This window comes from Protopterus annectens, chromosome 4.part0 (genome assembly GCF_019279795.1).
Source record: "Protopterus annectens isolate FY-2018-M chromosome 4.part0, PAN1.0, whole genome shotgun sequence".
NCBI lineage: Eukaryota > Metazoa > Chordata > Ceratodontiformes > Protopteridae > Protopterus > Protopterus annectens.
This window is the reverse complement of record NC_056733.1, coordinates 1,796,570,339-1,796,595,258: the sequence shown is the minus strand read 5'-3', so window position 1 is coordinate 1,796,595,258 and position 24,920 is coordinate 1,796,570,339. Positions and strand designations below refer to the sequence as shown.

Genomic DNA, 24,920 nt, shown 5'->3' with positions numbered 1-24,920 from the left:
TACAGTTGAGAGGTATGCTAATGAACAAATAGCAGTACACAATGAGCCATTTAAAAATGCATTAATCAATGCGCTTATCTCAAACATTAAAATAATTACATTGTGTAAGAGCAATAAACTATGCTCAATGTTTGGTTATATAAGGATTTCCACATTCCATATTTGCTTTCATGCATGATGTAGATGCTAGGTAAATGCTAACATAGCCCATACCAAAGAATAACTTGCTGCTAAAGTCAGTTAAACAACAAGTGAAATTGTGTACCTACATAACTATCCAAACAATGTTTATACTACTCACCAAAACTCCAGTTTCAAGAACTGTACTTCCATGTACTATTATAGAATGTCTTTTAGAATACTTTATAAACTATCACAGCAATGGTATGGAGGATAAATAAGCTATAAAGCAGATAGAGCATCATTCTGTAATGCCAGTCTGCAATGCATGTGCAAGTAAACATTCTGCAGTGCCAGTCTGCAATGCATAAGGAAGAAAACATGCCACCATGCTGTTGTGCAATGCATACACAAGTTAACATACTATAGTCTCAGTCTGCAATGCATGTATGATTGAGCATGACACATTGCTAGTATGTGAAGCACATGCAAGTAAACATACTACTGTACCGGTCTCCAGTGCACATGTGAATGAACATGATAAAGTGCTGGTCTACAGTACACACATAAGTGAACATGTTACATGCTGGTTTGCAGTGCAAATGTAAGTGAACATATTACATTGCCAGTCTGCAATGCACAAACAAGTGAACATGCTATAATGCCAGTCTGCAATGCATATAAGTGAAAATGCTATAATGCAGTCTGCAATGTACATGTGAATGAATATGCTACAGTGCCCAGTCTACAATGCACACGAGTGACAATACTACAGTGATAGTCTGCAATGCACATGTGAGTGAACCTGCTACATTGCCAGTCTATAATGAACACATGAGTGAACATGCTACCATCCTGGTCTGTAATGCACAAGGAACACTTTCCATATGGCTGCATAAACCACTCTGATGAAGCAGTTTTTGAAAATTTATTGTGTTATGTTGTCTTGTGTTGTTGATGAAATAAAGCTGTGTTTATGGTTCCTGAGTTTCTATATTTTTCTTACTGGATTTCTGCTGTGGACTTTTACTCAGATTTTACTTGCCATAGTTCCTTTCTTTTACATGTACATAAACAATGTACATGAAAAAAGGACCTTTGTAGAACACATCAGCATGCAGTAATGAAAATCATTCATGGAACAAACCTTAGCTGTTAATTTCATCCTTTAACAGATATTACTGTACCGCTTAAGTTCTTACAACACTGATTAATAAACAATATGCAAACACAAGCTAAGGAGAGCTCATTTACAGAACACTCATGGAAGAGACATAAAACAAGAATTTTAGGACAGTTCTTACCTCAGGCCACTCACTTTTCTGTGAACACACCAGTTCCAGTTCTCTGAGAGCATCGGAGTACTGCTGCAGAGCAACATATGCATCAGCTCTAGAGACCCTCGCCATGACATCATCAGGAGCTGCAATGAATAAACACAATGCTTTCAGGAAATATACGTGAAATGCATCATTATAGCTTGTACCTGTAAGTAAAAATGACAGCAAAAATGCCTAGTTGTCTAAAACAGTAGTAACGTGATTTGAATAACCTTCTGCACCAAAAAAAATATTTATTTATACATTTATTTAAAGTTTGATGACCAGAAATGTCCAATTAAGCAAAAGCCCTTTTTCAATGGAGGCCTGGGGAGAAAAGCTCCAATACAAAAAACATTGAAATATACAAATAATTGAAATAATGGAGGCTAAACAAGATTTAACTAACAATCTTTAGTCTAAATGACACAGGCAGTAAATTTTACACACTAACAGTGTATTATACAGGCTAACAGTATATTCATAATAAAACTGAAAAGATAGGATGTACAGATAGAAAACGAAGACTATAAGAACTAGGGGAAAAGAAAGAAGTTAGAAAGAAGTTGAGTATAAGAATGTTGAAAACAGTTTCAATAATGTAGAGATTAGAAATTAGAAAAAGGAAAAGAAACAAAAGTGAAGTAGAAAATGGAATGTAGGCTAAAAGAGTATAAGTTAATAAAAACAATTATTACAGACTACAGTAGATAAATGATAATAGAAGAGAGATGTGAGTTATGTAAAGTATTTACAGGGATATGTCCAGGATTTTAGCCAGTAATATTTAAGAGCTTTTTTGAATTCATGAGCATTAGTAATCATTTTTATTTATTTATTATTTATTTACCGGGAAATTCCAACTGGACACAGGTCCTTTTTCAGCAGATGCCCGGGGAGAAAAACTCCACAGAACAATACATGAGCAGCAGAGTACATGACGAACAACTGAATATACATACAATAGCAAATAATACAAACTGCAGCAAACATTACATATACATGCAATATGAAACATAATAATGAGCAGATATAACAATATCTAGCTACAGGCTAGTAATAAAGGTAGGATGTATATACAGATAGTACTAAGCTCAAACAGATACTGTTCTAAACTCATAAACCTAAATCTTACATACAAATATTGCACTAAACTCAAACAGATATAAAACAGATGCTCCACATGAAGGTGGAACAAGCTAGAAGGGCTAATGGGATGGAAGGGGAAGACAGAGGAGTAAGAGGGGAGACTGAGTGAATAGTACATGTGATAGTGAGAGGAAACTAAGTGTAAGTCAGTTGGATATGTATTTGGAGTTGAGATGAAGTGAGATAGTTAAGCATGTTATAACAGATCTGAGAGATTGAGTGAGGAGGCAAGGGGAGGGTAAAGGGTGAGCCAGAGCCTGCAGAGGATGAAATGCAATGATCAGACAGTGTGAGGCAGGGTGGCTAGGGAAGGGGAGAGGAAGGGAATGTAATTTTGATGGAGAAAAGTAATTTGTTCCAGGAGAGGGCAACTGAGTAACTGAAAGACGTTGACCAATAGAACTTTTGGCTTATAGATTTCCAAGGATTGTTGATCAGAGCTCCGAAGTGTCTGAATTGGGGCATAGAATGAGATGAGAGAAGAGATGCCAGAGCAAAAGGTAGGTTTGTTAAGTATAGAATGTATGATAACCAGTTGAGGAAAGAGTAGATTATGATGGAATTCCAACCAGTTAAGAGCTTTAAGAGAGAGGCAATGATGGGAGTTGAAGGACAGGTTAGCAGAAAACCTAGCAACGTTATTGTATGTAATTTTAAGCTTACATTTAAGAGAGGATTGCACATTGGTAAATATGTGTGAGCCAAAGAAAAGACTAAGAAGAAGGCAGGCATATGCTAGAAAGAGTCTAAAATTATTGCTGAGGAATTTTCTATTTCTGAAAAGTAAGCCAAGTTTTTGGTGCGTCTTTTTTATACAATGATGCATGTGAAGGTCAAATTTAAGTTGGTCATCAATAATAACACCCAGGAGTTTAGTGTGTATTTCCACACTGATGACAGTGCTGTTAAGAGATGTGACAGAAAAAGTAGGTTTAAGATGAGAAATAGATTTTGGAAGAAATAGGAGAAGTTTAGTTTTACTGGCGTTTAGAAAACGATGATTGTCAGAAAGCCAGTTTTCTAAAGCATTTAAAAGAATTTTATTATAAATATTATAAAAAATATAAACATTATATTATAAATAAATTATAAATATTTTGACTGTTAGATTAGGGACTTCCATTTTATAGTAGTTATTAAACATTAGACAGGCTAAAGGGTAAAATAAATTGTGTTTCATTTATGCATAAAAGACAGTTAAGCAGAAATAGAAATAACCTTGCTGATCAAGCATGAGAGACAGTTTATTTGAAAGAAACGATAAGCATAAAGTGTGCAGACAGAATGTTCTTTTCTCAAGGGAAATATGCAATCTTGCTAGCTACAGAATGTTCCTCAAATAAAGCACATACGAGACAAAGCTTGAGACCAAGGTTAGAAAAAGTAAATAAGGAAAATTACTGGACTGAAGCAATATAATATGCTGTGCTCAGGATAGCAGTTCAGTTAAGGTTAGTTAGTTTGTTTGACCTGTTACTTCAGAGAAGATGACAAACACCAAGCCTGAGTACAGAAGGCAGGTCATCTAAAGGCGATAGTTAGTTTACATTGTTCAGGACAATCAGAATATGACATGCAGTAACTTTGAACACTAATTGTTTATCAGCACTGTTAATGAAGACAGTATTTGGATATTATTAACATCTAATAAAGCCTTATTGAATGAACTACAGAGTCTGGAGAATTCATTCTGAAAAGTGTACAAGACTTGGGCCACAAAGGAGAGACTGGCACCTGTTCAGCACGAGCTTGGGTAATTAACAAATAAAGACTTTCATTTCTCAATCTCATTGCATACAGTGTTTCCAGAAAATTAAGGTACGGTACAGTATTATCAATTTTTACAGTGACAGCAGTATATAGTTACAAGAACACTTCCTGTACTTGCCAAATATACTCATCCAACTATAACATCCTCTATTAGAAGTTATTAAGTTAATACACTGGAGTCTCAAACTTATGACCTACTGGTCATCAAGAAACTTGACTACCACAGCACCTTGTTGATATTTTGTATATTTTATATTACACATCTATATTGATATCTAGCTCAGTGTATGTATATATATACACACACACACACACACACACACACACACACACACATATATATATATATATATATATATATACATAGACAGACATATATATAGCTATAGAGATATATCTAAATATATTTGGTGTATGTGTATATATATCTATATTATATATATGTGTATATATATATATATATATATACACATATCCCACACACAGACAGTTTTATCTATGATCACTTTTATTGCAAAAGAGAATCAATGTACTGATGTCAAATGTAAACAATGTTTTTATACCTGAAATCAACCAATAGACTAAAACACGCATCCATAAATTAAAAAAAAATCCTTAAACTCTAAATAAACTCCCATGTTGCACAAACACTTCAAATACCACTTTTTTTTTACATGGGGGCTCTGCCTCCTACAACCAGCAACATAAGGCCACTCCTCTACACTCTCGTAACATATATACTAATTCCATGGCCACACAACTGCAGAGAAAGTGTGAAATTTCTCAGAATTATACTATATTCACCTTACAGCAAGTCCACTACAGCATTATTCAATCAACTGTACCACCAATGATTGCAGTCACAAATTGACGCAGTGATGCAGTGGTTAACATTGTCGCCTTACAGCAAGAGGTTCTCCGGTTTGATTCTCAGCTGGGGTGCCTTCTGTGCGGAGTTTGCATATTCTCCCTGCATTTGAGTGGGTTTCCTCTGGGTACTCCGGTTTCCTCCCACATTCTAAAGACATGCATCTGGAGCCTTTCTCCCTGGGCCTCTGCTGAAAATAGGCTCTGTCCTAGTTGGACTTTCCCGGTCAACAAATGTTAAATAAATAAATAAACTGAATCAATGGCCATATAACATACATACGTTATGTTTATGCACATGTATAGCATATGCACAATTATTGTAATAGTATTTATATATATATATATATATATATATATATACACATATATATATATATATATATATATATATATATATATATATACATATATATATATACACATATATATATATATATATATATATATATATATATATATATCTATATATATAGACACACACACACACACACACACACACACACACACACACACACACACACACACACACACACATTTATATGGTATATATGGGGTCTATATTAGTTATCTGAAAGTTTTTTTTCAGTGAACGCCATTCCGTCAACCCCTATTCAGAGAAATTCACTTCCGTGATTCGTGGAATTTACCAAGGGCAAGGAAACAATTGCCCCACAGCACAACAAAACCCATAACTAATGAAATCAAACCCCTCTAACTATATATATACCAACTCCGAGATTGCACTACAGTGAGGAAAAGGGCAAAATTGTGTAGTTGGCCAACTACTTCCTTTCCCTTAGTAAATTCAGCGAATCTCAGAAGTGAATTTCGCTGAATAGGGGTCAACGGAAAGGTGTTCACTAAAAAAAAACTTTTGGCAAGCTAATGTAGACCTGGTATATACAGGTGACAGGGGTATAAAATTAAATATCTGGTACTGTGGTTTTATGAACACATTTTTTGCGATGAATGGCACTGCATTCCTCTTTCATTATAATGGATGCAGTTTGGAAGTTTTTTTTTTTCCATTCCACAGGTATGTAATTGTAGTAGTAAAAGGAGTTTGTGTAATGCTATGATTAAGTTTCGCTTTCAGTCTCCTTTGGTACAGTTGCATTGGACAGTATTTTTGTAGAGCTGCTACTTTCCCATTTTTTTCTGGACAGTTGAGAAAACTGAAGTCTGTCCTAGTAATATGAGAATGACTTTATAAACTCTCATATTCTGTTTGCCACAGCAAACAGAATACTGGTGGTCATAAAATCATTTTCAAACAGCAGTTTTACTGAAAGCATCATTACATTAATATTCTTAAAAAATGTATAGAATATATACACTATATGTATGCATGTGTATATTTATATACACACACACACACACACACACACACACACACACACACACACAGAAAAACACACACTAACCTTAGATCTCAAAAAGGGGTATAATGTGTTTTTTGTATTCATTAGTGGTGTGACGTCTCCTCTCTGGGCCAGTAATCAAGAAGCCTGAATCCTCACGACTGATACTGAAGAGGGATGTTCACGTGTAACAAAAATGGATACAACTTTAAATAAATTGGTTCCGCCTCACAGATAAAGCCGGTTATATTAAAAAAAAAACTGAACTATGATTAATACACAATTAGATAAAGCAGCACCAAAATGTTTTTGGTGTATTCTAACATATGATCATAACACCAGGAAAGTACAAGAAATTATTGGAAAACACTGGTTCATGCTGCAATTTATTCTTGCCTTCAGAAATTCAACAGTTGATTGAGTTTTGGCTATAAGAAATCTAATACTTTAAAGAAAATGCTATGCTATAAAGAGCAAAAAAATAGACTAATAAATTAGATAGTTTTAAAATAGGTACTCATAAATATTTCAATTGCCAATATTGCAAATATATATACACCAACACTACTATCACCCATCCACTTAAGAATATTCCCTTTCACCTTAAACACTGTGGTACATGCAATAAAAAAATATTGTCTACATGTCGTTATGTCAAGCATGTAATGCCTTTAATATTGGTAAAACCAATAGAAGGCTGAAAGATCATATCTGTGAGCATTTGTCAGACATTCGTAGACAAATAAATACTAATGCATTATATAGGCATGTTAAAAACAGTGATGCATCTCATGAATTTTGATTTCTTATATCACAGGCCATGAATGACAATGTTAGAGGAGGGGACTCTAAGAACATGCAGAAATTATAGAGAATAAATGGATTCTTAGATTTAGGGCACAGTTCCCTCCTGGTTTAAATGATAATTTTACAATTAAACCTGTTTTAAAAGATAAACGAAACAGAATTAGATGAGAATAATAATATTTATCAGTTAGTTTATATATATATATATATATACATATATATATATATATATATATATATATATATATATATATATATATATATATATCTGGTTCCACTTTATAATCTCGAAATACTGAAATCTCGAATTTCAGTATCTCAAGACTATAAAGTCAAACGCTTGACATCCCGAAACCCTAAATCCGCGAAACACAAAATCGCGAACATAAACACACCATACACCACGCAACACATGCACCATCCGACCCACACTACAACAAATAAACAAAACACACACAAACACAAAAACACAAATCAACAAACCTACACTACATATAAGCAGGGGACAAGCCTCCCTGCACCCCCCATGTGGGGGGGCTGTGCCCCTAACACCCCTCTACTTATATATACTAACTCCGAGATCGCACAAACAGAAAAAGACAGTAAACTCACAACCAGATATTCTATAATCCCCCCACACACACACACACACACACACACACACACACACACACACACACACACGCACACACACACACATACAGGCACCACCACATCCAACACTTAAACACTCATACTTTTACCTGCCTACCCTATCCCACATGTACAACTTACAAACACACTCACATACACTCAAGCACCTACCCAAAACCCTTACAAAACACTCACTTACCTTAAATTCCACCTAAATTCACACACTACACCAGACACCATCCACACAACACACTACATGTAATGTAAAGCCATAACCTCGAATTCGACTTAGTCCGATTCACAATTATGCACTTTCGCTATTTTGAAAATTCAACTTTATGGTCTCCAGATACTGAAATTCGAGATTATAAAGTGGAACCACACACACACACACACACACACACACACACACACACACACACACACACACACACACACACACACACACATATATATCTTCTTCTTCTTCTTTCGGCTGCTCCTGTTAGGGGTCACCACAGCAGATCAACTGTTTCCATTTCTTCCTGTCCTCTGCATCTTGTTCTGTCACACCAACCCCCTGCATGTCCTCTCTCACCACATCCATAAACCTTATCTTAGGCCTTCCTCTTTTCCTGTTACCTGGCAGCTTCATCCTTAGTATCTTTTTCACAATATACTCTGCATCCCTCCTCAGCACATGTCCAAACCAACGTAATCTTGCCTCTCTGGCTTTGTCTCCAAACCTTCTAACCTGGGCTGACCCTCTAATATACTTATTCCTAACGCTGTCTATCCTCGTCACACCCAGTGCAAATCTTAACATCTTCAACTCTGCCGTGTCAAGCTCTGACTCCTGCCTTTTTGTCAATGCCACTGTCTCCAACCCATATAACATAGCTGGTCTCACTACCCTCTTGTAGACCTTCCCTTTCACTCTTACTGATACTCGTCTGTCACAAATCACTCCTGACACTCTTCTCCACCCACTCCATCCTGCATGTACTCTCTTCTTCACCTCTCTTCCACACTCACCATTACTCTGAACTGTTGATCCCAAGTATTTAAACTCATCCACCTTCGTCACCTCTACTCCCTGCATCCTCACCATTCCTCTATCCTCCCTCTCATTCACAAACATATATTCTGTCTTAGTCCTGCTGACCTTCATTCCTCTTCTCTCTAGAGCATATCTCCACCTCTCCAGGGTCTCCTCCACCTGTTCCCTACTCTCACTACAGATCACAATGTCATCTGCAAACATCATAGTCCACGGGGACTCCTGTCTGATCTCATCTGTCAACCTATCCATCACCATTGCAAATAAGAAAGGGCTCAGAGCTGATCCTTGATGTAATCCCGCCTCCACCTTAAACACATCCGTCACTCCCACCGCAGACCTCAATACTGTCACACTACCCTCATACATATCCTGCACCACTCTTACATACTTCTCTGGTACTCCCGACTTCCTCATACAATACCACAAATCCTCTCTAGGCACCCTGTCATATGCTTTCTCTAAATCCACAAAGACACAATGCAACTCCTTCTGACCTTCTCTGTACTTCTCCAACAACACTCTCAGAGCAAACATCGCATCTGTAGTGCTCTTTCCTGGCATGAAACCATACTGCTGATCACTAATCATCACCTCCCTTCTTAACCTAGCTTCCACTAGTCCTTCCCATAACTTCATGCTGTGACTGATCAATTTAATCCCTCTGTAGTTACTACAGCTCTACACATCACACTTATTCGTAAAAATCAGTACCAAAACACTTTTTCTCCATTCTTCAGGCATCCTCTCACTTTCCAAGATTTCATTAAACAATCTGGTTAAAAATTCCATTGCCATTTCACCTAAACACCTCCATGCTTCCACAGGTATGTCATCTGGACCAACAGCCTTTCCGTTCTTCATCCTCTTCATAGTTATCCTTACTTCCTCCCTGCTAATCCACTGCACTTCATGATTCACTATCCGCACATCATCCAACTTTCTCTCCCTCTCATTCTCTTCATTCATCAGCCCCTCAAAGTACTCTTTCCATCTGCTCAACACACTCTCCTCGTTTGTGAGTACGTTTCCCTCATTACCCTTTATCACCCTTACTTGCTGCACATCTTTTTACTTGCTGCACATCTTTACTAGCTCAGTCCCTCTGTCTAGCCAATCGGTACAGGTCCTTTTCTCCCTCCTAGTGTCCAACCTTTTATACAACTCTTCATATGCCTTATCCTTAGCCTTCGCCACCTCTCTCTTTGCCTTGCACCTCATCTCCTTATACTCTTGTCTACTTTCTTTATCTCTCTGACAATCCCACTTCTTCTTCGCCAACCTCTTTCTCTGTATACTCTCCTGTACCTCTTCATTCCACCACCAGGTCTCCTTGTCCTCCTTCCTCTTTCCAGATGTTACACCAAGCACCTTTCTAGCCATCTCTCTTACTAGCTCTGCTGTAGTTACCCAGCTATTCGGTAACTCTTCACTGCCACCCAGTGCTTGTCTTAACTCTTCCCTGAACATCACCTCACAATTACCCTTTTTCAATTTCCACCACTTGATCCTTGGTGCTGCCCTCACACTCATCCTCCTCTTCTTGATCACCAATGTCATCCTACAAACCACCATCCTATGCTGCCTAACTACACTTTCCCCTGCCACCACTTTACAGTCTCCAATCTCCATCAGACTAGCCCTTCTACATAAGATATAATCCACCTGTGTGCATCTTCCTCCACTCTTGTATGTCACCCTATGCTCCTCCCTCTTTTTAAAATATGTATTCATCACAGCCATGTCCATCCTTTTTGCAAAATCCACTACCATCTGACCTTCTCCATTCCTTTGCTTAACACCATACCTACCCATCACTTCCTCATCCCCTCTGTTCCCTTCACCAACATGCCCATTGAAATCTGCTCCAATCACCAGTCTCTCACCCTTGGGTACAGTCATCACCACTTCATCCAACTCACTCCAAAATGTTTCTTTCTCATCCATCACACACCCAACTTGTGGAGCATATGCACTAACAACATTCATCATTACACCATCAATTTCCAGCTTCATAAACATCACTCTATCCGACACTCTTTTCAACTCCAAAACACTCTTAGCATACTGTTCCTTCAGGATAATGGCTACACCATTTCTCCTCCCATCCACACCATGATAAAACAATTTGAACCCACCTCCGATACACCTAGCCTTGCTCCCCTTCCATCTGGTCTCTTGCACACACAATATACCAACCTTCCTTTGGTCCATCATATCAGCTAGCTCTCTCCCTATACCAATCATACTGCCAACATTCAAAGTTCTGACCCTCACTATCACAGTCCTAGCCTTTACCTGCCTTTGGGCATGCCTTCCCCCTCTTCTCCTCCTTCGGCCAACAGTAGCCCAATTTCCACCAGCACCCTGTTGGCCAACAATACTGGTGGCGGTCGTGGTTAACCTGGTCCTCGATCGATCTGGTATGTATATTTGTACTGTTGTCTGCATGTATGATTTGGCAAAATTTTACACCGGATGCCCTTCCTGATACAACCCTCCCCATTTATCCGGGCATGGGATCGGCACAAAGAAATGCACTGGCTTGTGCATCCCCAGTGGCTGGGTTACACACACACACATATGTGTGTATGTGTGTGTGTGTGTATACATATATGTATTTTATACATATAGATGTATTTATTTATACAGTTGTTGTATCACTTATATTTTTTATACTAGTAATATGTTATTTACTGAATGACAACTGTCTCTTTAATTAATCAAGATTGCTTTTATATAGCATATAAACTTCTTCTTCTTTCGGCTTTTCCTGGTTAGGGGTTGCCACAGCGGATCACCTGTCCGCTCATGATTGGCAGTGGAGTTTTATGGTGTCGAGTTGCCAGCCCAGCGCCCAACCTTCCACGGAAGGCACACACATGCATGCACTCACACCTAGGGCCAATTTAGAGTGTCCAATCCACCTACAGCATGTCTTTGGGATGTGGGAGGAAACCGGAGCACCAGGAGGAAACCCACGCGACCACAGGGAGGACATGCAAATTCCGCACAGAAGGCACCCCAGCCGGGGATCGAACCGGAGAACCTCTTGTTGTGAGGTGGCAACATGAACTGCTGCACCACTGTGGCCGCCCTTTATATAGCGTATAAACATTGCTTTTAATTGTTGAGACTGAAGAAGCCATGGAGGTGAAAGTTGCTGTAACTAGCACTATTCAACAAAGCATTTAGACATTTCTAGTACATGCCATGGTGCCAGCTGCATTTTTTTCTTTTTTAACAAAAATGGATACACCCAGTATTTCTAGATGCAGCTCCCTACATCAAGCACAATTTCTCATAAGAACACACAGGGATCACAGTCTAGGGGTTGGTTTTCTCTCTCTCTCTCTTCGGATCCCCAAGAAGACTCCCCACTGGCACAGCTATAAAGTTGAGTCCTCAGCCGAGTGTCCAAGCCAATCCCCCACCACTCTCTGTGAAACCAGTGCTTCGTGTCCCTGCTCCAAGCAGCTGGCACACACACTCTTTGAGATTTGATTTTCACACACACACACACACACACACACCTAGGAAAGGCTGGCACAGATTTACTTGCTATGCCCCCTTCTGCCTGGACTATAAGGTAGTTACACTGCCACCAGACACTCCAAAGCCAGCTACTCTAAGAATCTTACAACAGTACCCAATTATACTGAGGGAAATTAATATTAATACAAACGATAGTGTTTGAACAATGTGGTAAGGCTTTCAGGAGTGGTCACAGTGTTACCAAATCGATGCAAGTACTCTCAAAGTTTAAAATATTCTCTAAAGGATCAGCCAAGATGAAAAGTTTAAATATATTTAATAATAATTAGTAAAAGAACATGAAAATATTAAATATCTATTTACAATAAACACCAGAGTTTCAGTCACAGGTAATATTAAAATAACACAGATGAATAGAATCACACGGGTACAGAAAACAGTACTTAACTAATCTCACTGTATTTTTTTGACTGATCTAAAGAATTACTATTCTCTGTTTCACTTACTAGAGCAAGGCAAGTGAAGTAGGTGAGGTGTCCTTTCTTGTCAGGTTCCAAAAACAGACTGCTCTGAGACTTCAATATTGGCTAGTATTAAAACATTATTTTAGTGATGCATTACAGAATGACATTGCATACATCTGGTCATCTGACGTCTGGTTTCCATGCTACCCCCTTGGCTAGAAGCTGCCAGGATTTAGCACATATGTGTCAATAATACACACACACACATACACACACACACACACACACACACACACACACACACACACGTAGTGCTTGCTAAGATCTGTTGCAGCTTCTGGAAGTCACAAAACAATTTTAAACCTCCACTCTTCCACAGTAGCAATTAGTTCACCCCAAATACAATACAGAAAGCTTCCTAGTACAGACTTTTTGCCTATAACTGCAATGAGAACTGTCACATACAATCTTTATGGCCTAAGCAAGATAATTTAATTTCAAACTATTTTCAGGGTTAGCTGGACTGAGATAACCCCTTCTCTTCCAGTATCCTTTGTTAAAATATATAAATGTCCACAGTTACAATAATACATGTATATTTCTTCCTCTGTACAGCAGGACACACTGTTGATACATTTTTAACACAAGCAACTTTACAAATAAATTTTCAACACAATCATCTGTACAAATCGATTTGATATATAAATGACATATAATTCTTTACAAAATTCCAGCTAGTTGTGCTGGCATATGTTACACATACATTGCCCTACTTCTCCTGGCATAGCTGGCAATACCTCACATCATCACAAGTGACTGGTCAAAAAAAAAAAAAACAGACACAGCAAAGAGACCATTTATGTAACAAAACTGGAAGGGAAACGGATGAGCAAGTGAGATAAGTGGAAGATTGAGCCACAGGGAAAGGATTAGAATAAGATGTACAGCTTTCATAGGATCACAGGATCATAGGAGGTTACTAGGCTAATGGCCCTGGGGCCCTTACAACCCTAACCAAGAGTTTATCCCAAAAAGAAACTTCAGTGGGCACCTGTCACCCCTGTCAATGAGGGACACAGGTAGAACCCCTGGAACAAATTTGTGGTTTTCCATCCACTCATCAAGGTTGTGCTTGAAGAGGGTCAGCAAGGTGCTCTGTTTGACATGTATGGGAAGTCTACTCCAGAGATGGGGCAGCCTCTAAGAGACAAACCTGTCTCTCCAGCAGGTTTTGTTGAGGTCACATATTAGATTCAGGATTTTCGAGCAGGTAATGTGTGAAGAGTTAGACTTACAGATATGGAGCATCTCTATTAGGACAGAGTCTGAGATTGCCTTTTAGGCGACACACAGATCACTCCTGAGCAATCTGTACAATACCGAACAGAGTGATAGTGATTTGAGTCTGTCGGCATAGGACATGTGTTGGAGGGCATGGATTCTCTTTCTGAGGTATTTCAGTGACCTTTCCAGTTGGTGCAGATGTTTGGAGAGGTACATACCAAACGGGGCATTATACTCAATTACTGGTCTAATGAGGAAGGAGTATAGAGAAGTAATAACCTTCTTTTTTCTACATGCAATCCCTTTACTTATGACATGAACCAAGTAAATGGATTTTCTGACCACCGTCACTACATGATGGTCGAATGTGAGGTTGTTATCAACCTGAGTGCCCAGGTCTCTCACTACAAGTTGTGTGCTTAGGGGTTACCATTGATGTGGTAATCAGTGGGGGACTTGTTTTTGCTGAATGGTATGATGATACATTTTTTTTGCATTTAGCTTGAGGCCATGACTTTGGCACAAGTCATTAGTTGCTGTAAGACCCTCTTGCAGTATGTTAACATCATTTGGGGAGTCAATGACAGCACCCAACTTACAGTCATCTGCAAACTTGGTCAGCCACAGGCCTTTTGTCTTTGTCTGGACCTCTGAAAAGTATATGCCAAACAGTAGGGGTCCTAGGACAGATCCCTTGGGAATTCCACTAGAGACAGGTCTGCTATCAGAGGTGGAGGTGCCTACTTTGACTTTGAGGGTCCTGTCAGTGAGCCAGCTGGCCACCCATCTGATGAAATAGGGATTTTATGCCAAGTTGTATTAGCTTTTCAATGATGCCTGAGTGGGAGATTGTGTCAAATGCCTTGGCCAGGTCAAGGTAAGCTGTATGTACTGACTTTCCCTCATCCAGGGCCTTGTTGACAGTCTCAAAAAAGTCAACCAGGTTCAACATGCAAGATCTGCCCTTGACGAATCTGAACTGGGTTTTTGTCTCATCCAAATGTGGTAACGCCTCTGTTTTTCAATAACTAGCTTTCTGAAGAATTGGTATCATATTTATTGTGAATTTTGTTGTTGTAGTATTTTGTTAGCTGCATTATTAATGTAGATTATTTGATTTTTGTGACTTGCTTTTCTTGATTCTCGTTGGCTATTTTTTAAAATCATTGCCTTACTTTTTTCTTAACAATTTACATTTTTATTGACATTTATGCATTCTGCTTGAATGGTCTGCACCCCCACAACAGGCTCAAATGTCCTGGACCTAGTACTCAGCAACATGAGGGAGGTCACTGTATTACCCCCTGTGTGCTGCCCTCCCTGGTAATGTCAGACCATAAATCTGTTTCGTTTGAAGTGAAGATCAAACCTGACACTCCCACAGGAGTAAAAAAACTGAAAAATTTCTCCAAAGCAAACTACTGCCAACTAAGCAATGGTATAAAAAGTTTCAAAGCCCCTGCCAACATAGCCAACAATTACTCCTATGCAGAGGAATACACAAATGCCCTATATAGCCACTTAAACTAATGCATTGTCTCAGCTGTACCTAGCAGGAACAAACCCAGGTCTTCCCAAAAAGAAAACAAGCTACCCTGGTGGACTGTAAGTTGTTGTTGTGTCTTTCGGCTTTTCCAGGTTAGGGGTCACCACAGCGGAACTCCGATCTGCTAATGATTGGCAGTAGATTTTTACGTACCAAGTTGCCAGCTCTGACGCACAACCTTCAACGAAGGTACGCCCATTCACGCATGTCTCCACACAGAAGATGCTCTAGCTGAGAATTGAACAGGGCAACGTCTTACTGTGAGGCGACAACGCTACCGCAGCACCACCACCGCCCCTGGTGGACTGTAAGAAATTGATATCCAAGAACAGGAGGGAACTTACTCAAGAGAGGAAGAATGCCCTCCACAGCCTCAACAAGCAAATCAGATAGCTGGTATACCCTCTAAGACTAGCTTCAAATCTAAATTAGCATCCCTAGCCAAAGACAATCATAAGGCATTCTTTAGTTATGTCTGAAACCTAAAATTGAATGCCCAGCTGTGTGCCAAACTTATTGTGGACAGCAGTACCACTAACCCTGAACCTGAGAAAACTGCCAACCTGCTAGCCGACAGATTTGCCCCCACCCCGTCCCCCCGTCCCCACCAGACATACCCCAAAGCATTCCTGACAACAGTCCTCTATCAAGGATCGCCAAGAAACAGGTCATGCAAGTACTCTCCAAGGCCAAAAACACAGCTTCTATGGGACTAGATAACATCCCAGACTGCTTACTAAACAATCTAAAACAAGACCTAGCAGAACCACTCAGCAATCTCTCTAATCATAGCCTGAGAACTGGCTTTGTCCCGGCAGAATGTTGAACAGCAACAGTAATCCCCTTGCACAAAGGGAGACCATCAAGGGGGACTCTGGGAGCTATCAACCCATAAGCCTAACTGGCCTTATCTGCAAGACCGTAGAAAGAATCATCATGGACCTTATCCACAAGGGCATAGGTGACCTTCAAATTGTTGACCTGACCCAGTTTGGTTTCATCAAAGGTAGAGCTTGTTATTAAACCTAGTTGACTTCTTTGAGAATGTCACCAAACCCCTGGATAAGGGTAAAACAGTACATACTGCCTATCTTGATTTAGCCAAGGGCTCTGACACAATCCCCCATTCAGGTATCATAAAGAAACTCTCCCAGCAGAGGAATACCCCATATATTACTAGATGGGTAGCAAACTGGCTCACCGACAGCAGATAGACTATCAAAGTTGAGGATTCCACCTCCACCAGCAGACCAGTTTCCAGTGGGGTACCACAAGGATCTGTGCTGGACCCTCTACTGTTTGGAATCTATTTTTCTGAAGTCCAGGTGAAGGTAGATGGCCTGTGACTTGCCAAGTTTGCAGATGACTGTAAACTGGGCACAATCATAGTGTCCCCCAACGATGTTAACATATTACAGAAAGGGCTGACACAGACAAATGATTGGTGCCAAACTCATGGACTAAAACTTAACACAAAAAATGCCTCATTATTCCCTTTGGCAAAGTAGTAGCCCCTGCTAAATATGATACAGATAGCACCCCTCTAAGGTCAAATGCAGTGGTGTGAGATTTGGGAACACAGGTTGATAGCAATCTAAACTTCAATAACCATGTGTCCATACTGGTAGGAAAAGCATTCTACATTGAGCATCTCATAAATAAGGGCATCGCATCCAAGACCAGGGAACATATAGCTACATTGTATTCGACTCTTATCAGACCACTAATTGAGTATAATGCTCCTTTCTGTATGTACCTCACCAGACTCCTGCAACAACTGAAGAGACCATATTGGTTTCTAACCAAGAGAATCCAGGGCCTCCAAAACATGACATACATGGAAAGACTAAAAGCCCTGTCACTGTACTCTGCATCATACAGGCTGCTGAGAAGTGACCTGTGCCTGACCTACAGAGCAGTCTTGGGCCCTGCCCTAATGGAAATAATGGACATCCACAAATCAAATGGGACAAGAATAATTCACTCCAGGGATCTCAACCCAGTCCATGACATTAACAGAACATGTTGGACAGACAGCTATATCTCCCACTGATTGCTGTTCTTCTGGAATAAGCTTCCACTTACGTGAAGCACAGCTCCTCAATGACCCAATTCAAGTTCAACCTTGACTGAATGGGTGACCGTAAATTCAACCCGGGGATGGCAGCTATGTGCCTCATGTACAGATGCAGTCAATGCTGATCACATAATTGCTAAAACAATGACCATCTAACTACGGTCAATAAGGATACTTGGGTTATTACACGGCTAGGCTTGTAAAGGTCCTAGTAAAGGCCCTAAGGTCATTAGCCTAGTAATCTCCTATGAACCTATGAATCTATGTATTGGTTAGTGGTGTATATTTTGGGTTCTTGTGTATTTTCAATAGTTCAGAGTTTTTCAATGCGAAAGATCAGTTTTTCGTGTTTATTCTAATTTGCATTTTTTATGGTTGGAGTTAGTGTTCTGGGGAGATTTACATATTTAGTTTAATTTTTATTGCATTTCTCAACAATATAGTCTATGGGGACTCAAGATGTTTTGTATGCTTGTTACACCAATGATAGAATCAATCTCAGACTTCTTTTAATATTAATTCTTCATACTAGATTGTCCCACCCTTTGGAGATCCATGGTTAAGATAATGTGTATGAATATTGAGCCCAATTCCAAAAGATAGTTGCAGGCAACGCAGCATGCCGAAAGAAGACATCAGCATTTCAGCTGTGGAAGCAATTCCATAATGTATGCTAAAACTAAACAAAGTAATGATCTATTCAGTGAAGGATATGAAGCACATGAAGGATAATTGCAGACTCTGCACATGCGATGGATTCCAAAACACAATGGGTCCACCCAATGCAATTTAAATGCAACACGCTACTTAAACAACAACTTTTTGAAAGCACTCGGCAGAGGCCATATGTGCTTAATTTTAACAGTACTATATTCCACCAATTCTTAACTCATCCCGCTGATTCCACAAACCTAACTTTAAAAAATATAGACGGTATTTAATGCAATACAGCAGGCTGAGTTACTGCAAGCCATAATACAGGATGACCTGCAAAAGCATCTCAGAAGGCAGCCAGCAAGGTGTCAAGCCAGGCTACAGTTAAATCACCTCTCTGAATAGGAAATAATAGATGGATACAGAATAGTCAGAGAGCTGGTGCAGGCTGTGTGCAGGCCTTGTGCAACCCACATGTATGCTTGCACTCTGCAGTGTCTGTCTGGATGTGACTTGTGACTTCTGGGCTCACAATTAAGTAACCAACAGCAGATGTACATACACATTGCAGCACATTGATGTCCGAGGGTCATGTCTGCCTCTCTCCACTGGAGATAATCTGCTCAGTACATTTAGAGCATGTAACATTCAGTTTGTACTACAGCACTGGTCTAGCACTGCCATATTAAGAGTTTCAACAGGTTGTGCAGTTCATGCTGCCATAACCTGTCCATGTCTGTACACCAGACCTTCATTTAACACATGCAGCAGATGTGCTACATTATCAGCGGCACTGGCAAGTGCACACAGGTCAGAGCCATGATGTCGCTGTGAATGTTCACGTGACTGTAATAGTAAGTGAACACCCCATGACACACATCCATGCACATCAGCTGTGCTCCCATGTGTAGTTTGATGAACAATATCGGTCTGTCCCAGGGAAGAGTCACCATCATTACCAGACACTACATTGGACAGTGGGTCACAGTCATCATCATGTCCATCATCTGATGTCCCTACATCATCAGAATGGCTGGCCACATTATCCTCTTTATCGGAAGGTACATCATGAACCACTTGTCTGTCCCCTTCTGGGTTGGACAATGAACCCATCACAATGGCCTGTTTGCCACTGGCCATAATATCAGAGTGAGGCACATAACGCCCCACCTCAGGATCAGTGGATGGGCTACTGGAGGAAGCAGGTAGTGGACATGCTGCAAAAAGAAACAGATGACACAACACAGAGATTCACAGAAGTCAAATGATACAAAATAGTAATTAAAGTTTAGACAACTATATAACTACAATACTAATTCTGATACTGAGTTATCACATCATCATGGCTGTCTGTGGTTCAGGGACTCTGTATAGCAGAGATATGCCATGTCACTTCCATATCAAGCGAATATAACATATAACTTCAGTACAAATATTAAAACCTACTTGACATGTCCTCCTCTGACTCCATGTCAGGCAGTGAGGGTTGAAATCCCACTATCATGTAAAAAGATAAATGTACACCACTCAGTAGTAAGCACATACAAGGCATCATGTAGCATTCCACCTTATGTAAGACACACAGCAAATAAGATATACACATACTGGATGGGCAATGATGACATGCAGATTGCAGGTGTCCTATGCAGAAGAACAAGGCCACATTATTCATGAAGGGCACAGGTGCAATTATCAACAGTGAACTGCAGCAACCATAGAGACTGTCTTACCAGGTACGGCCTCCCTGGTTGTGATATGTATCATCCAACATAAAGCGCAACCTGTATTATAAAATGGCACACAAACAATAAAATGTCAGTATAGCCCTCAATCATAAAAGGAAGCAGAAGGACACAATAACAGAGAATACAGACTCTTACATCACAAATGGTGTGGGCATCATGTGGATGCACCTGTGTAATGAACAAGCCAACATTAATATCATAGGTCACAGGTGCGCTAAACAGTGTTGCACAATAGCAACAATATGAACAACCTTAGCAGGTCTGTCTGTGCCTGATGATTCACAGCCCATCTAGTGCAAAGATGTATCTGGAGGTTAAAATGGCATACAAACAACAACATCTGTATAATCCGCAGTCATAACAGAAGGCAGAGGCACACAACAGCTGTGGATCACAATAAGAGAATATGGAGACAGTTACTTGACACATGGTACTGCTATTCCAGTGCTGATAGGGTTATGCAATTGAAACATGCAACATTAGATAAGTTGTTGACAGTATTATCTATGTACTGTTTAGGTAAGATAACATGCTACAACACTTAAACTGTGCATCAGCATCAGGTGTGTTGTCATGGACATGGTGTAGTTCTGCTGTAACACAAATATAACATTATGATAAAAATTGTGAATTAATGTTCTTCAATGAGAATTTGTGCATGCTGTAGTGTTTATGCATGTTGGACATACCTGTACATCCTGGGGCACCTGCCCCAATACCTCCCCTGGGTATCCAATGATCTTGGCAGGTATTAGGATGGGATACCAGGTACATTGTTAGCTCATCCTGGGAAGGCAATGGTGACACCTCCAGTGGCATTCCTCAGCCACTCATAGCGGCAAAGTTGGTTGACTGCATGGAGGATCATGGGATAGCAGCATCGTTGGTAGGCCTTCCTGGATCTGTTGTGTCCACCCAAGGCATTGATCATATGCATAAGTTGATTTCCCCACACAGTACTGCCCATCCATCTGAGCAGGTTGCAACCATGCTGACACACAGCCTTATAATTATTTTGTTTTCACAAGATGAAAAGTTGTCTCGCCTACTGCGGTTAGACATCTGGAAGACACAGTGATATGTACATCTTAGATTTTATGTAGTGGTTCACATATTGGGATGGCAATATTCAAAGCATGTGTCACATGCATGCCTCACCTCTCATTTCTCATATGTAAAACAATCCATGTCATGTATATCATTGTCATGTACAGATAAGCGAAACAAACATAAAAAGGAAGCCTGAATAAGCTGATCCACATGCCCTAACATCATCAACATACATTTGCACTGCAATCAATCCATTACACATGTCTGGATATGTCATATATGGGATTTGAACCCATGTCAATGGATATTATGACAAGTAAGGCCAAACAAATAACCAATATGCCACAACTATAGCACTACAACAGTGGTGCTGCCTCAGTTACATGCACATCGAAACACACCTACTAATTATACCTCAAGCATATAAGACAAATCACAAATGTTATCACACTTAGTGACAGAAAGCATCACAAATGTGACCGTCATGAACTGCTAAACAACACATTTACTGAAAATTTTACAGAAACAAGGCAGTAAAACATAAGCATAAGAAAATGAACATCTACGCAGGCTACATGTAACAGCAACAATGTAAATACTAAGCCACTGTGATGTTGACTATATCCCATTAAATGTAATCACAACTACCACTATACGATTAAGCATCAGAGAGTATCTGTAAATCAGTCCCTGAACATGCAATTTGTGACAGTCTTGTAAGTCATCAGTCTACACAAACATGCTTCAAATAACTGTGGATATATGTGGATTCTAAGTGTATCTGTAGTTCACTGGGGCTGGTTTGTAGCCATACAACTCTATATAGGGATAATTCCTTGATGGTGATGGACATGTACCCATATGCATGTATATTGTTGAAGTCTATCCCCATCCTTTATGTAACAGATTACAATGCAAAGAATTTCACATAGCACATGCATGGAAAATGTTTCAGTTGTCTTACACAGCATTCAACGAGCATAAGTAAGTGATAATAGCATGGCATTGCACCAGATCAAGGCAAGCAGATGACAGCTTACCTTTAGAAGCAAGCTTTCATTCAGCTATACTCCAGAGTGAGGTAAGCTAAGCGCACACAGCTTTTAAGCACCATTTGCACTATACATAATTGTGGTTCATTACCATTCAGTGTTTGGAATCTCATTAGCAAATGTCTGGGTAAGTTCTTTAATCTTGGTGTATTAACCAATTCCTTAGTGTACGTGTGCAGTGTTCTGTGCAATTACACAATAAGCATGGCCGGCCTTAGGCATAGGCCAACTAGGCGGTCGCCTAGGGTGCCGCTGTAGCAGGGGCGCTTTTCCAGTATTTATTTGGTGTAAGTAGACCAGGTTGGGGGCACCTGGGTGGATGGTGGCAGACTATTGGAGGGCATTGGGCAAATGTTCCTGATATTCTCATTATTGATACTTATTGTCAGCAGCGGCCTTATGAGAATATCAGGAACATTTGCCCAATGCCCTCCAATAGTCTGCCACCATCCTATATGCACCAACTTTAAAATGTAATATTGAAACATGCTCTTAGCATACCGCTGCTACCTGTGAACTGAGTGAAACCTCAACATTTTTTGGAAGACATTCAAAAAAAGGCTTCTACAACCATACTGAGGACATCAACTGAGAGGCGGCTTCAGTGAGTCCGGGTGCCAAATGGGACAGAAGAGAAGAAGATACTGAGCCTCACTGAATGCACTGGACATAAGCAGAGGATGTGAGCACCCCCCATGAACTTTGCAATGATCAACATCTGGAACTGGATAGCAAAGAAGCATAGCAGATGAACAGTGATCTACCAGACAGGTGTGTACGTCCACTGCCGCTATGGATTCAAACCTTCCCATAGCACCAACACTGCCCTAATTAAATTTTCCAATACCATAAACTCGCACAGGAACCAAGGAAAGCTGGTCTCTGCCACCTTCTTTGACTTATCCAAGGCATTTGATACAATTTCCCATAACAAACTCCTCACCTGTCTAACAGAACTCAACCTTGATGACCCCACTCTACAATGGTTTAACAGTTACCTAAACAACCAGTCACAATCTGTCAAATAGGGCAACTCCCTACCCCCCCACTCCCTGTCACATGTGGCATCCCACAAGGTTCAATCCTTGGCCCCCTTCTCTTCAATATATTTACAAATAATCTCCACCTAGCTACCACTAAAGCCAACATTGTCCAGTATGTGGATGACACTACCTTAATCTGCTCAGCAACAAACATCCAATTACTTCAAAGTAAACCCCTAGAATCCTTCACTGAGGTAGAGAACTGACTAAACAACTACCAACTAATACTAAACCCCAAAAACACACAGCTAATACTATCCCATCCAACCAAATACTGCAACGCCACCTTTACCATCATGTCTACCAATGGCACCCTCATCACTCCAGTAACTGAGGCTAATCTCTTAAGCATCACTATTGATCATCAACTTAAATACAATAAGCACATATGCCAAACTATCTCTAAAGTCCATAAAAAACTAGGTTGCCTATATCGTTGCAAACTATTCCTAACCCCTCAGACTAGAACAACAATAGCCAGAACTCATCTCTTATCAACACTACTTTATGCCTCTCCAGTTCTCACCAATATTAACAAAACCAACCTGAACAAACTCTCTACATGCTACAATAAAATAGCAAGGTTCGATGCCAATAATAGACCACATTCCCACCATTGCCTATCCCTAACTAAATTGCACTGGTTAGAATTTCCAAACCTCCTACACTACCACCAACTGATCATAGCCCATCAAATTCTCTTCCATCCGGAGAAGTGCCCTGCCCTTGCCGACATGCTAAACTTTCACAACCCTAAAAGGGAGCTACATTCATGTATCAAAAACCTGACTGAAGTTAATCCATGCAATAACAGTTCTGGGGAGGCCTTATTCTCCCATGATGTTGCCAAAGCATAGAACACCCTCCCACCTGAACGCAGGCTACAAAGTCACACAGGCACCTTCAAAGGCCTTCTTAAATTACACCTCAATACTAACTCTCTCTGCAACTGCAAAGACCCCCCTTGAAGACCCACTTTTCCATATGTAAGTGACCTGTTGAAGCCTTTAATGCATACACTATACTCTCACCAGAAATGTACTTTTTATATATATTGTAAATAATGGTACTACTCCTGAGTATCTTACTGTTCTACATAATTGTTTTTGTACTTCATTGTTTCTCTTATCTTGTATGCCAGTTTTATTTTTATCTAAAGCATGTATGTACACTGTTATTTCTTTGGAGCTTTTCTCCCCAGGACTCCACTGAAAAAGGACATATGATGTCCAGTTGGGACTTATCCTGGTAAAATAAATGTTAAATAAATAAATAAATATTGGACCAGAGGGAGGCAGAGAATCTTCATCAGAGGGTCATAGACATTTGACACCAGCTACCTGATGTCTCCAGTAAGTTACATACTCCACACCTTAAAACCTACATTATCATATATGTATGTAGTAAGCATATATGTTATGTGATGCATTGTGTTTGAAGTG

General features: G+C 39.9%; 1 protein-coding gene across 1 annotated transcript in view; it reads right to left on the bottom strand.

Moving 5' to 3' along the window:
- Positions 1-24,920, bottom strand: part of LOC122800026 (LON peptidase N-terminal domain and RING finger protein 1-like) — a 770,380-nt gene that overhangs the window by 622,676 nt on the left and 122,784 nt on the right. The window contains exon 2 of the mRNA XM_044069488.1: positions 1,425-1,543. Coding sequence (XP_043925423.1) covers positions 1,425-1,543 — 119 coding nt within the window. The remainder of the gene's footprint in view (positions 1-1,424; positions 1,544-24,920) is intronic.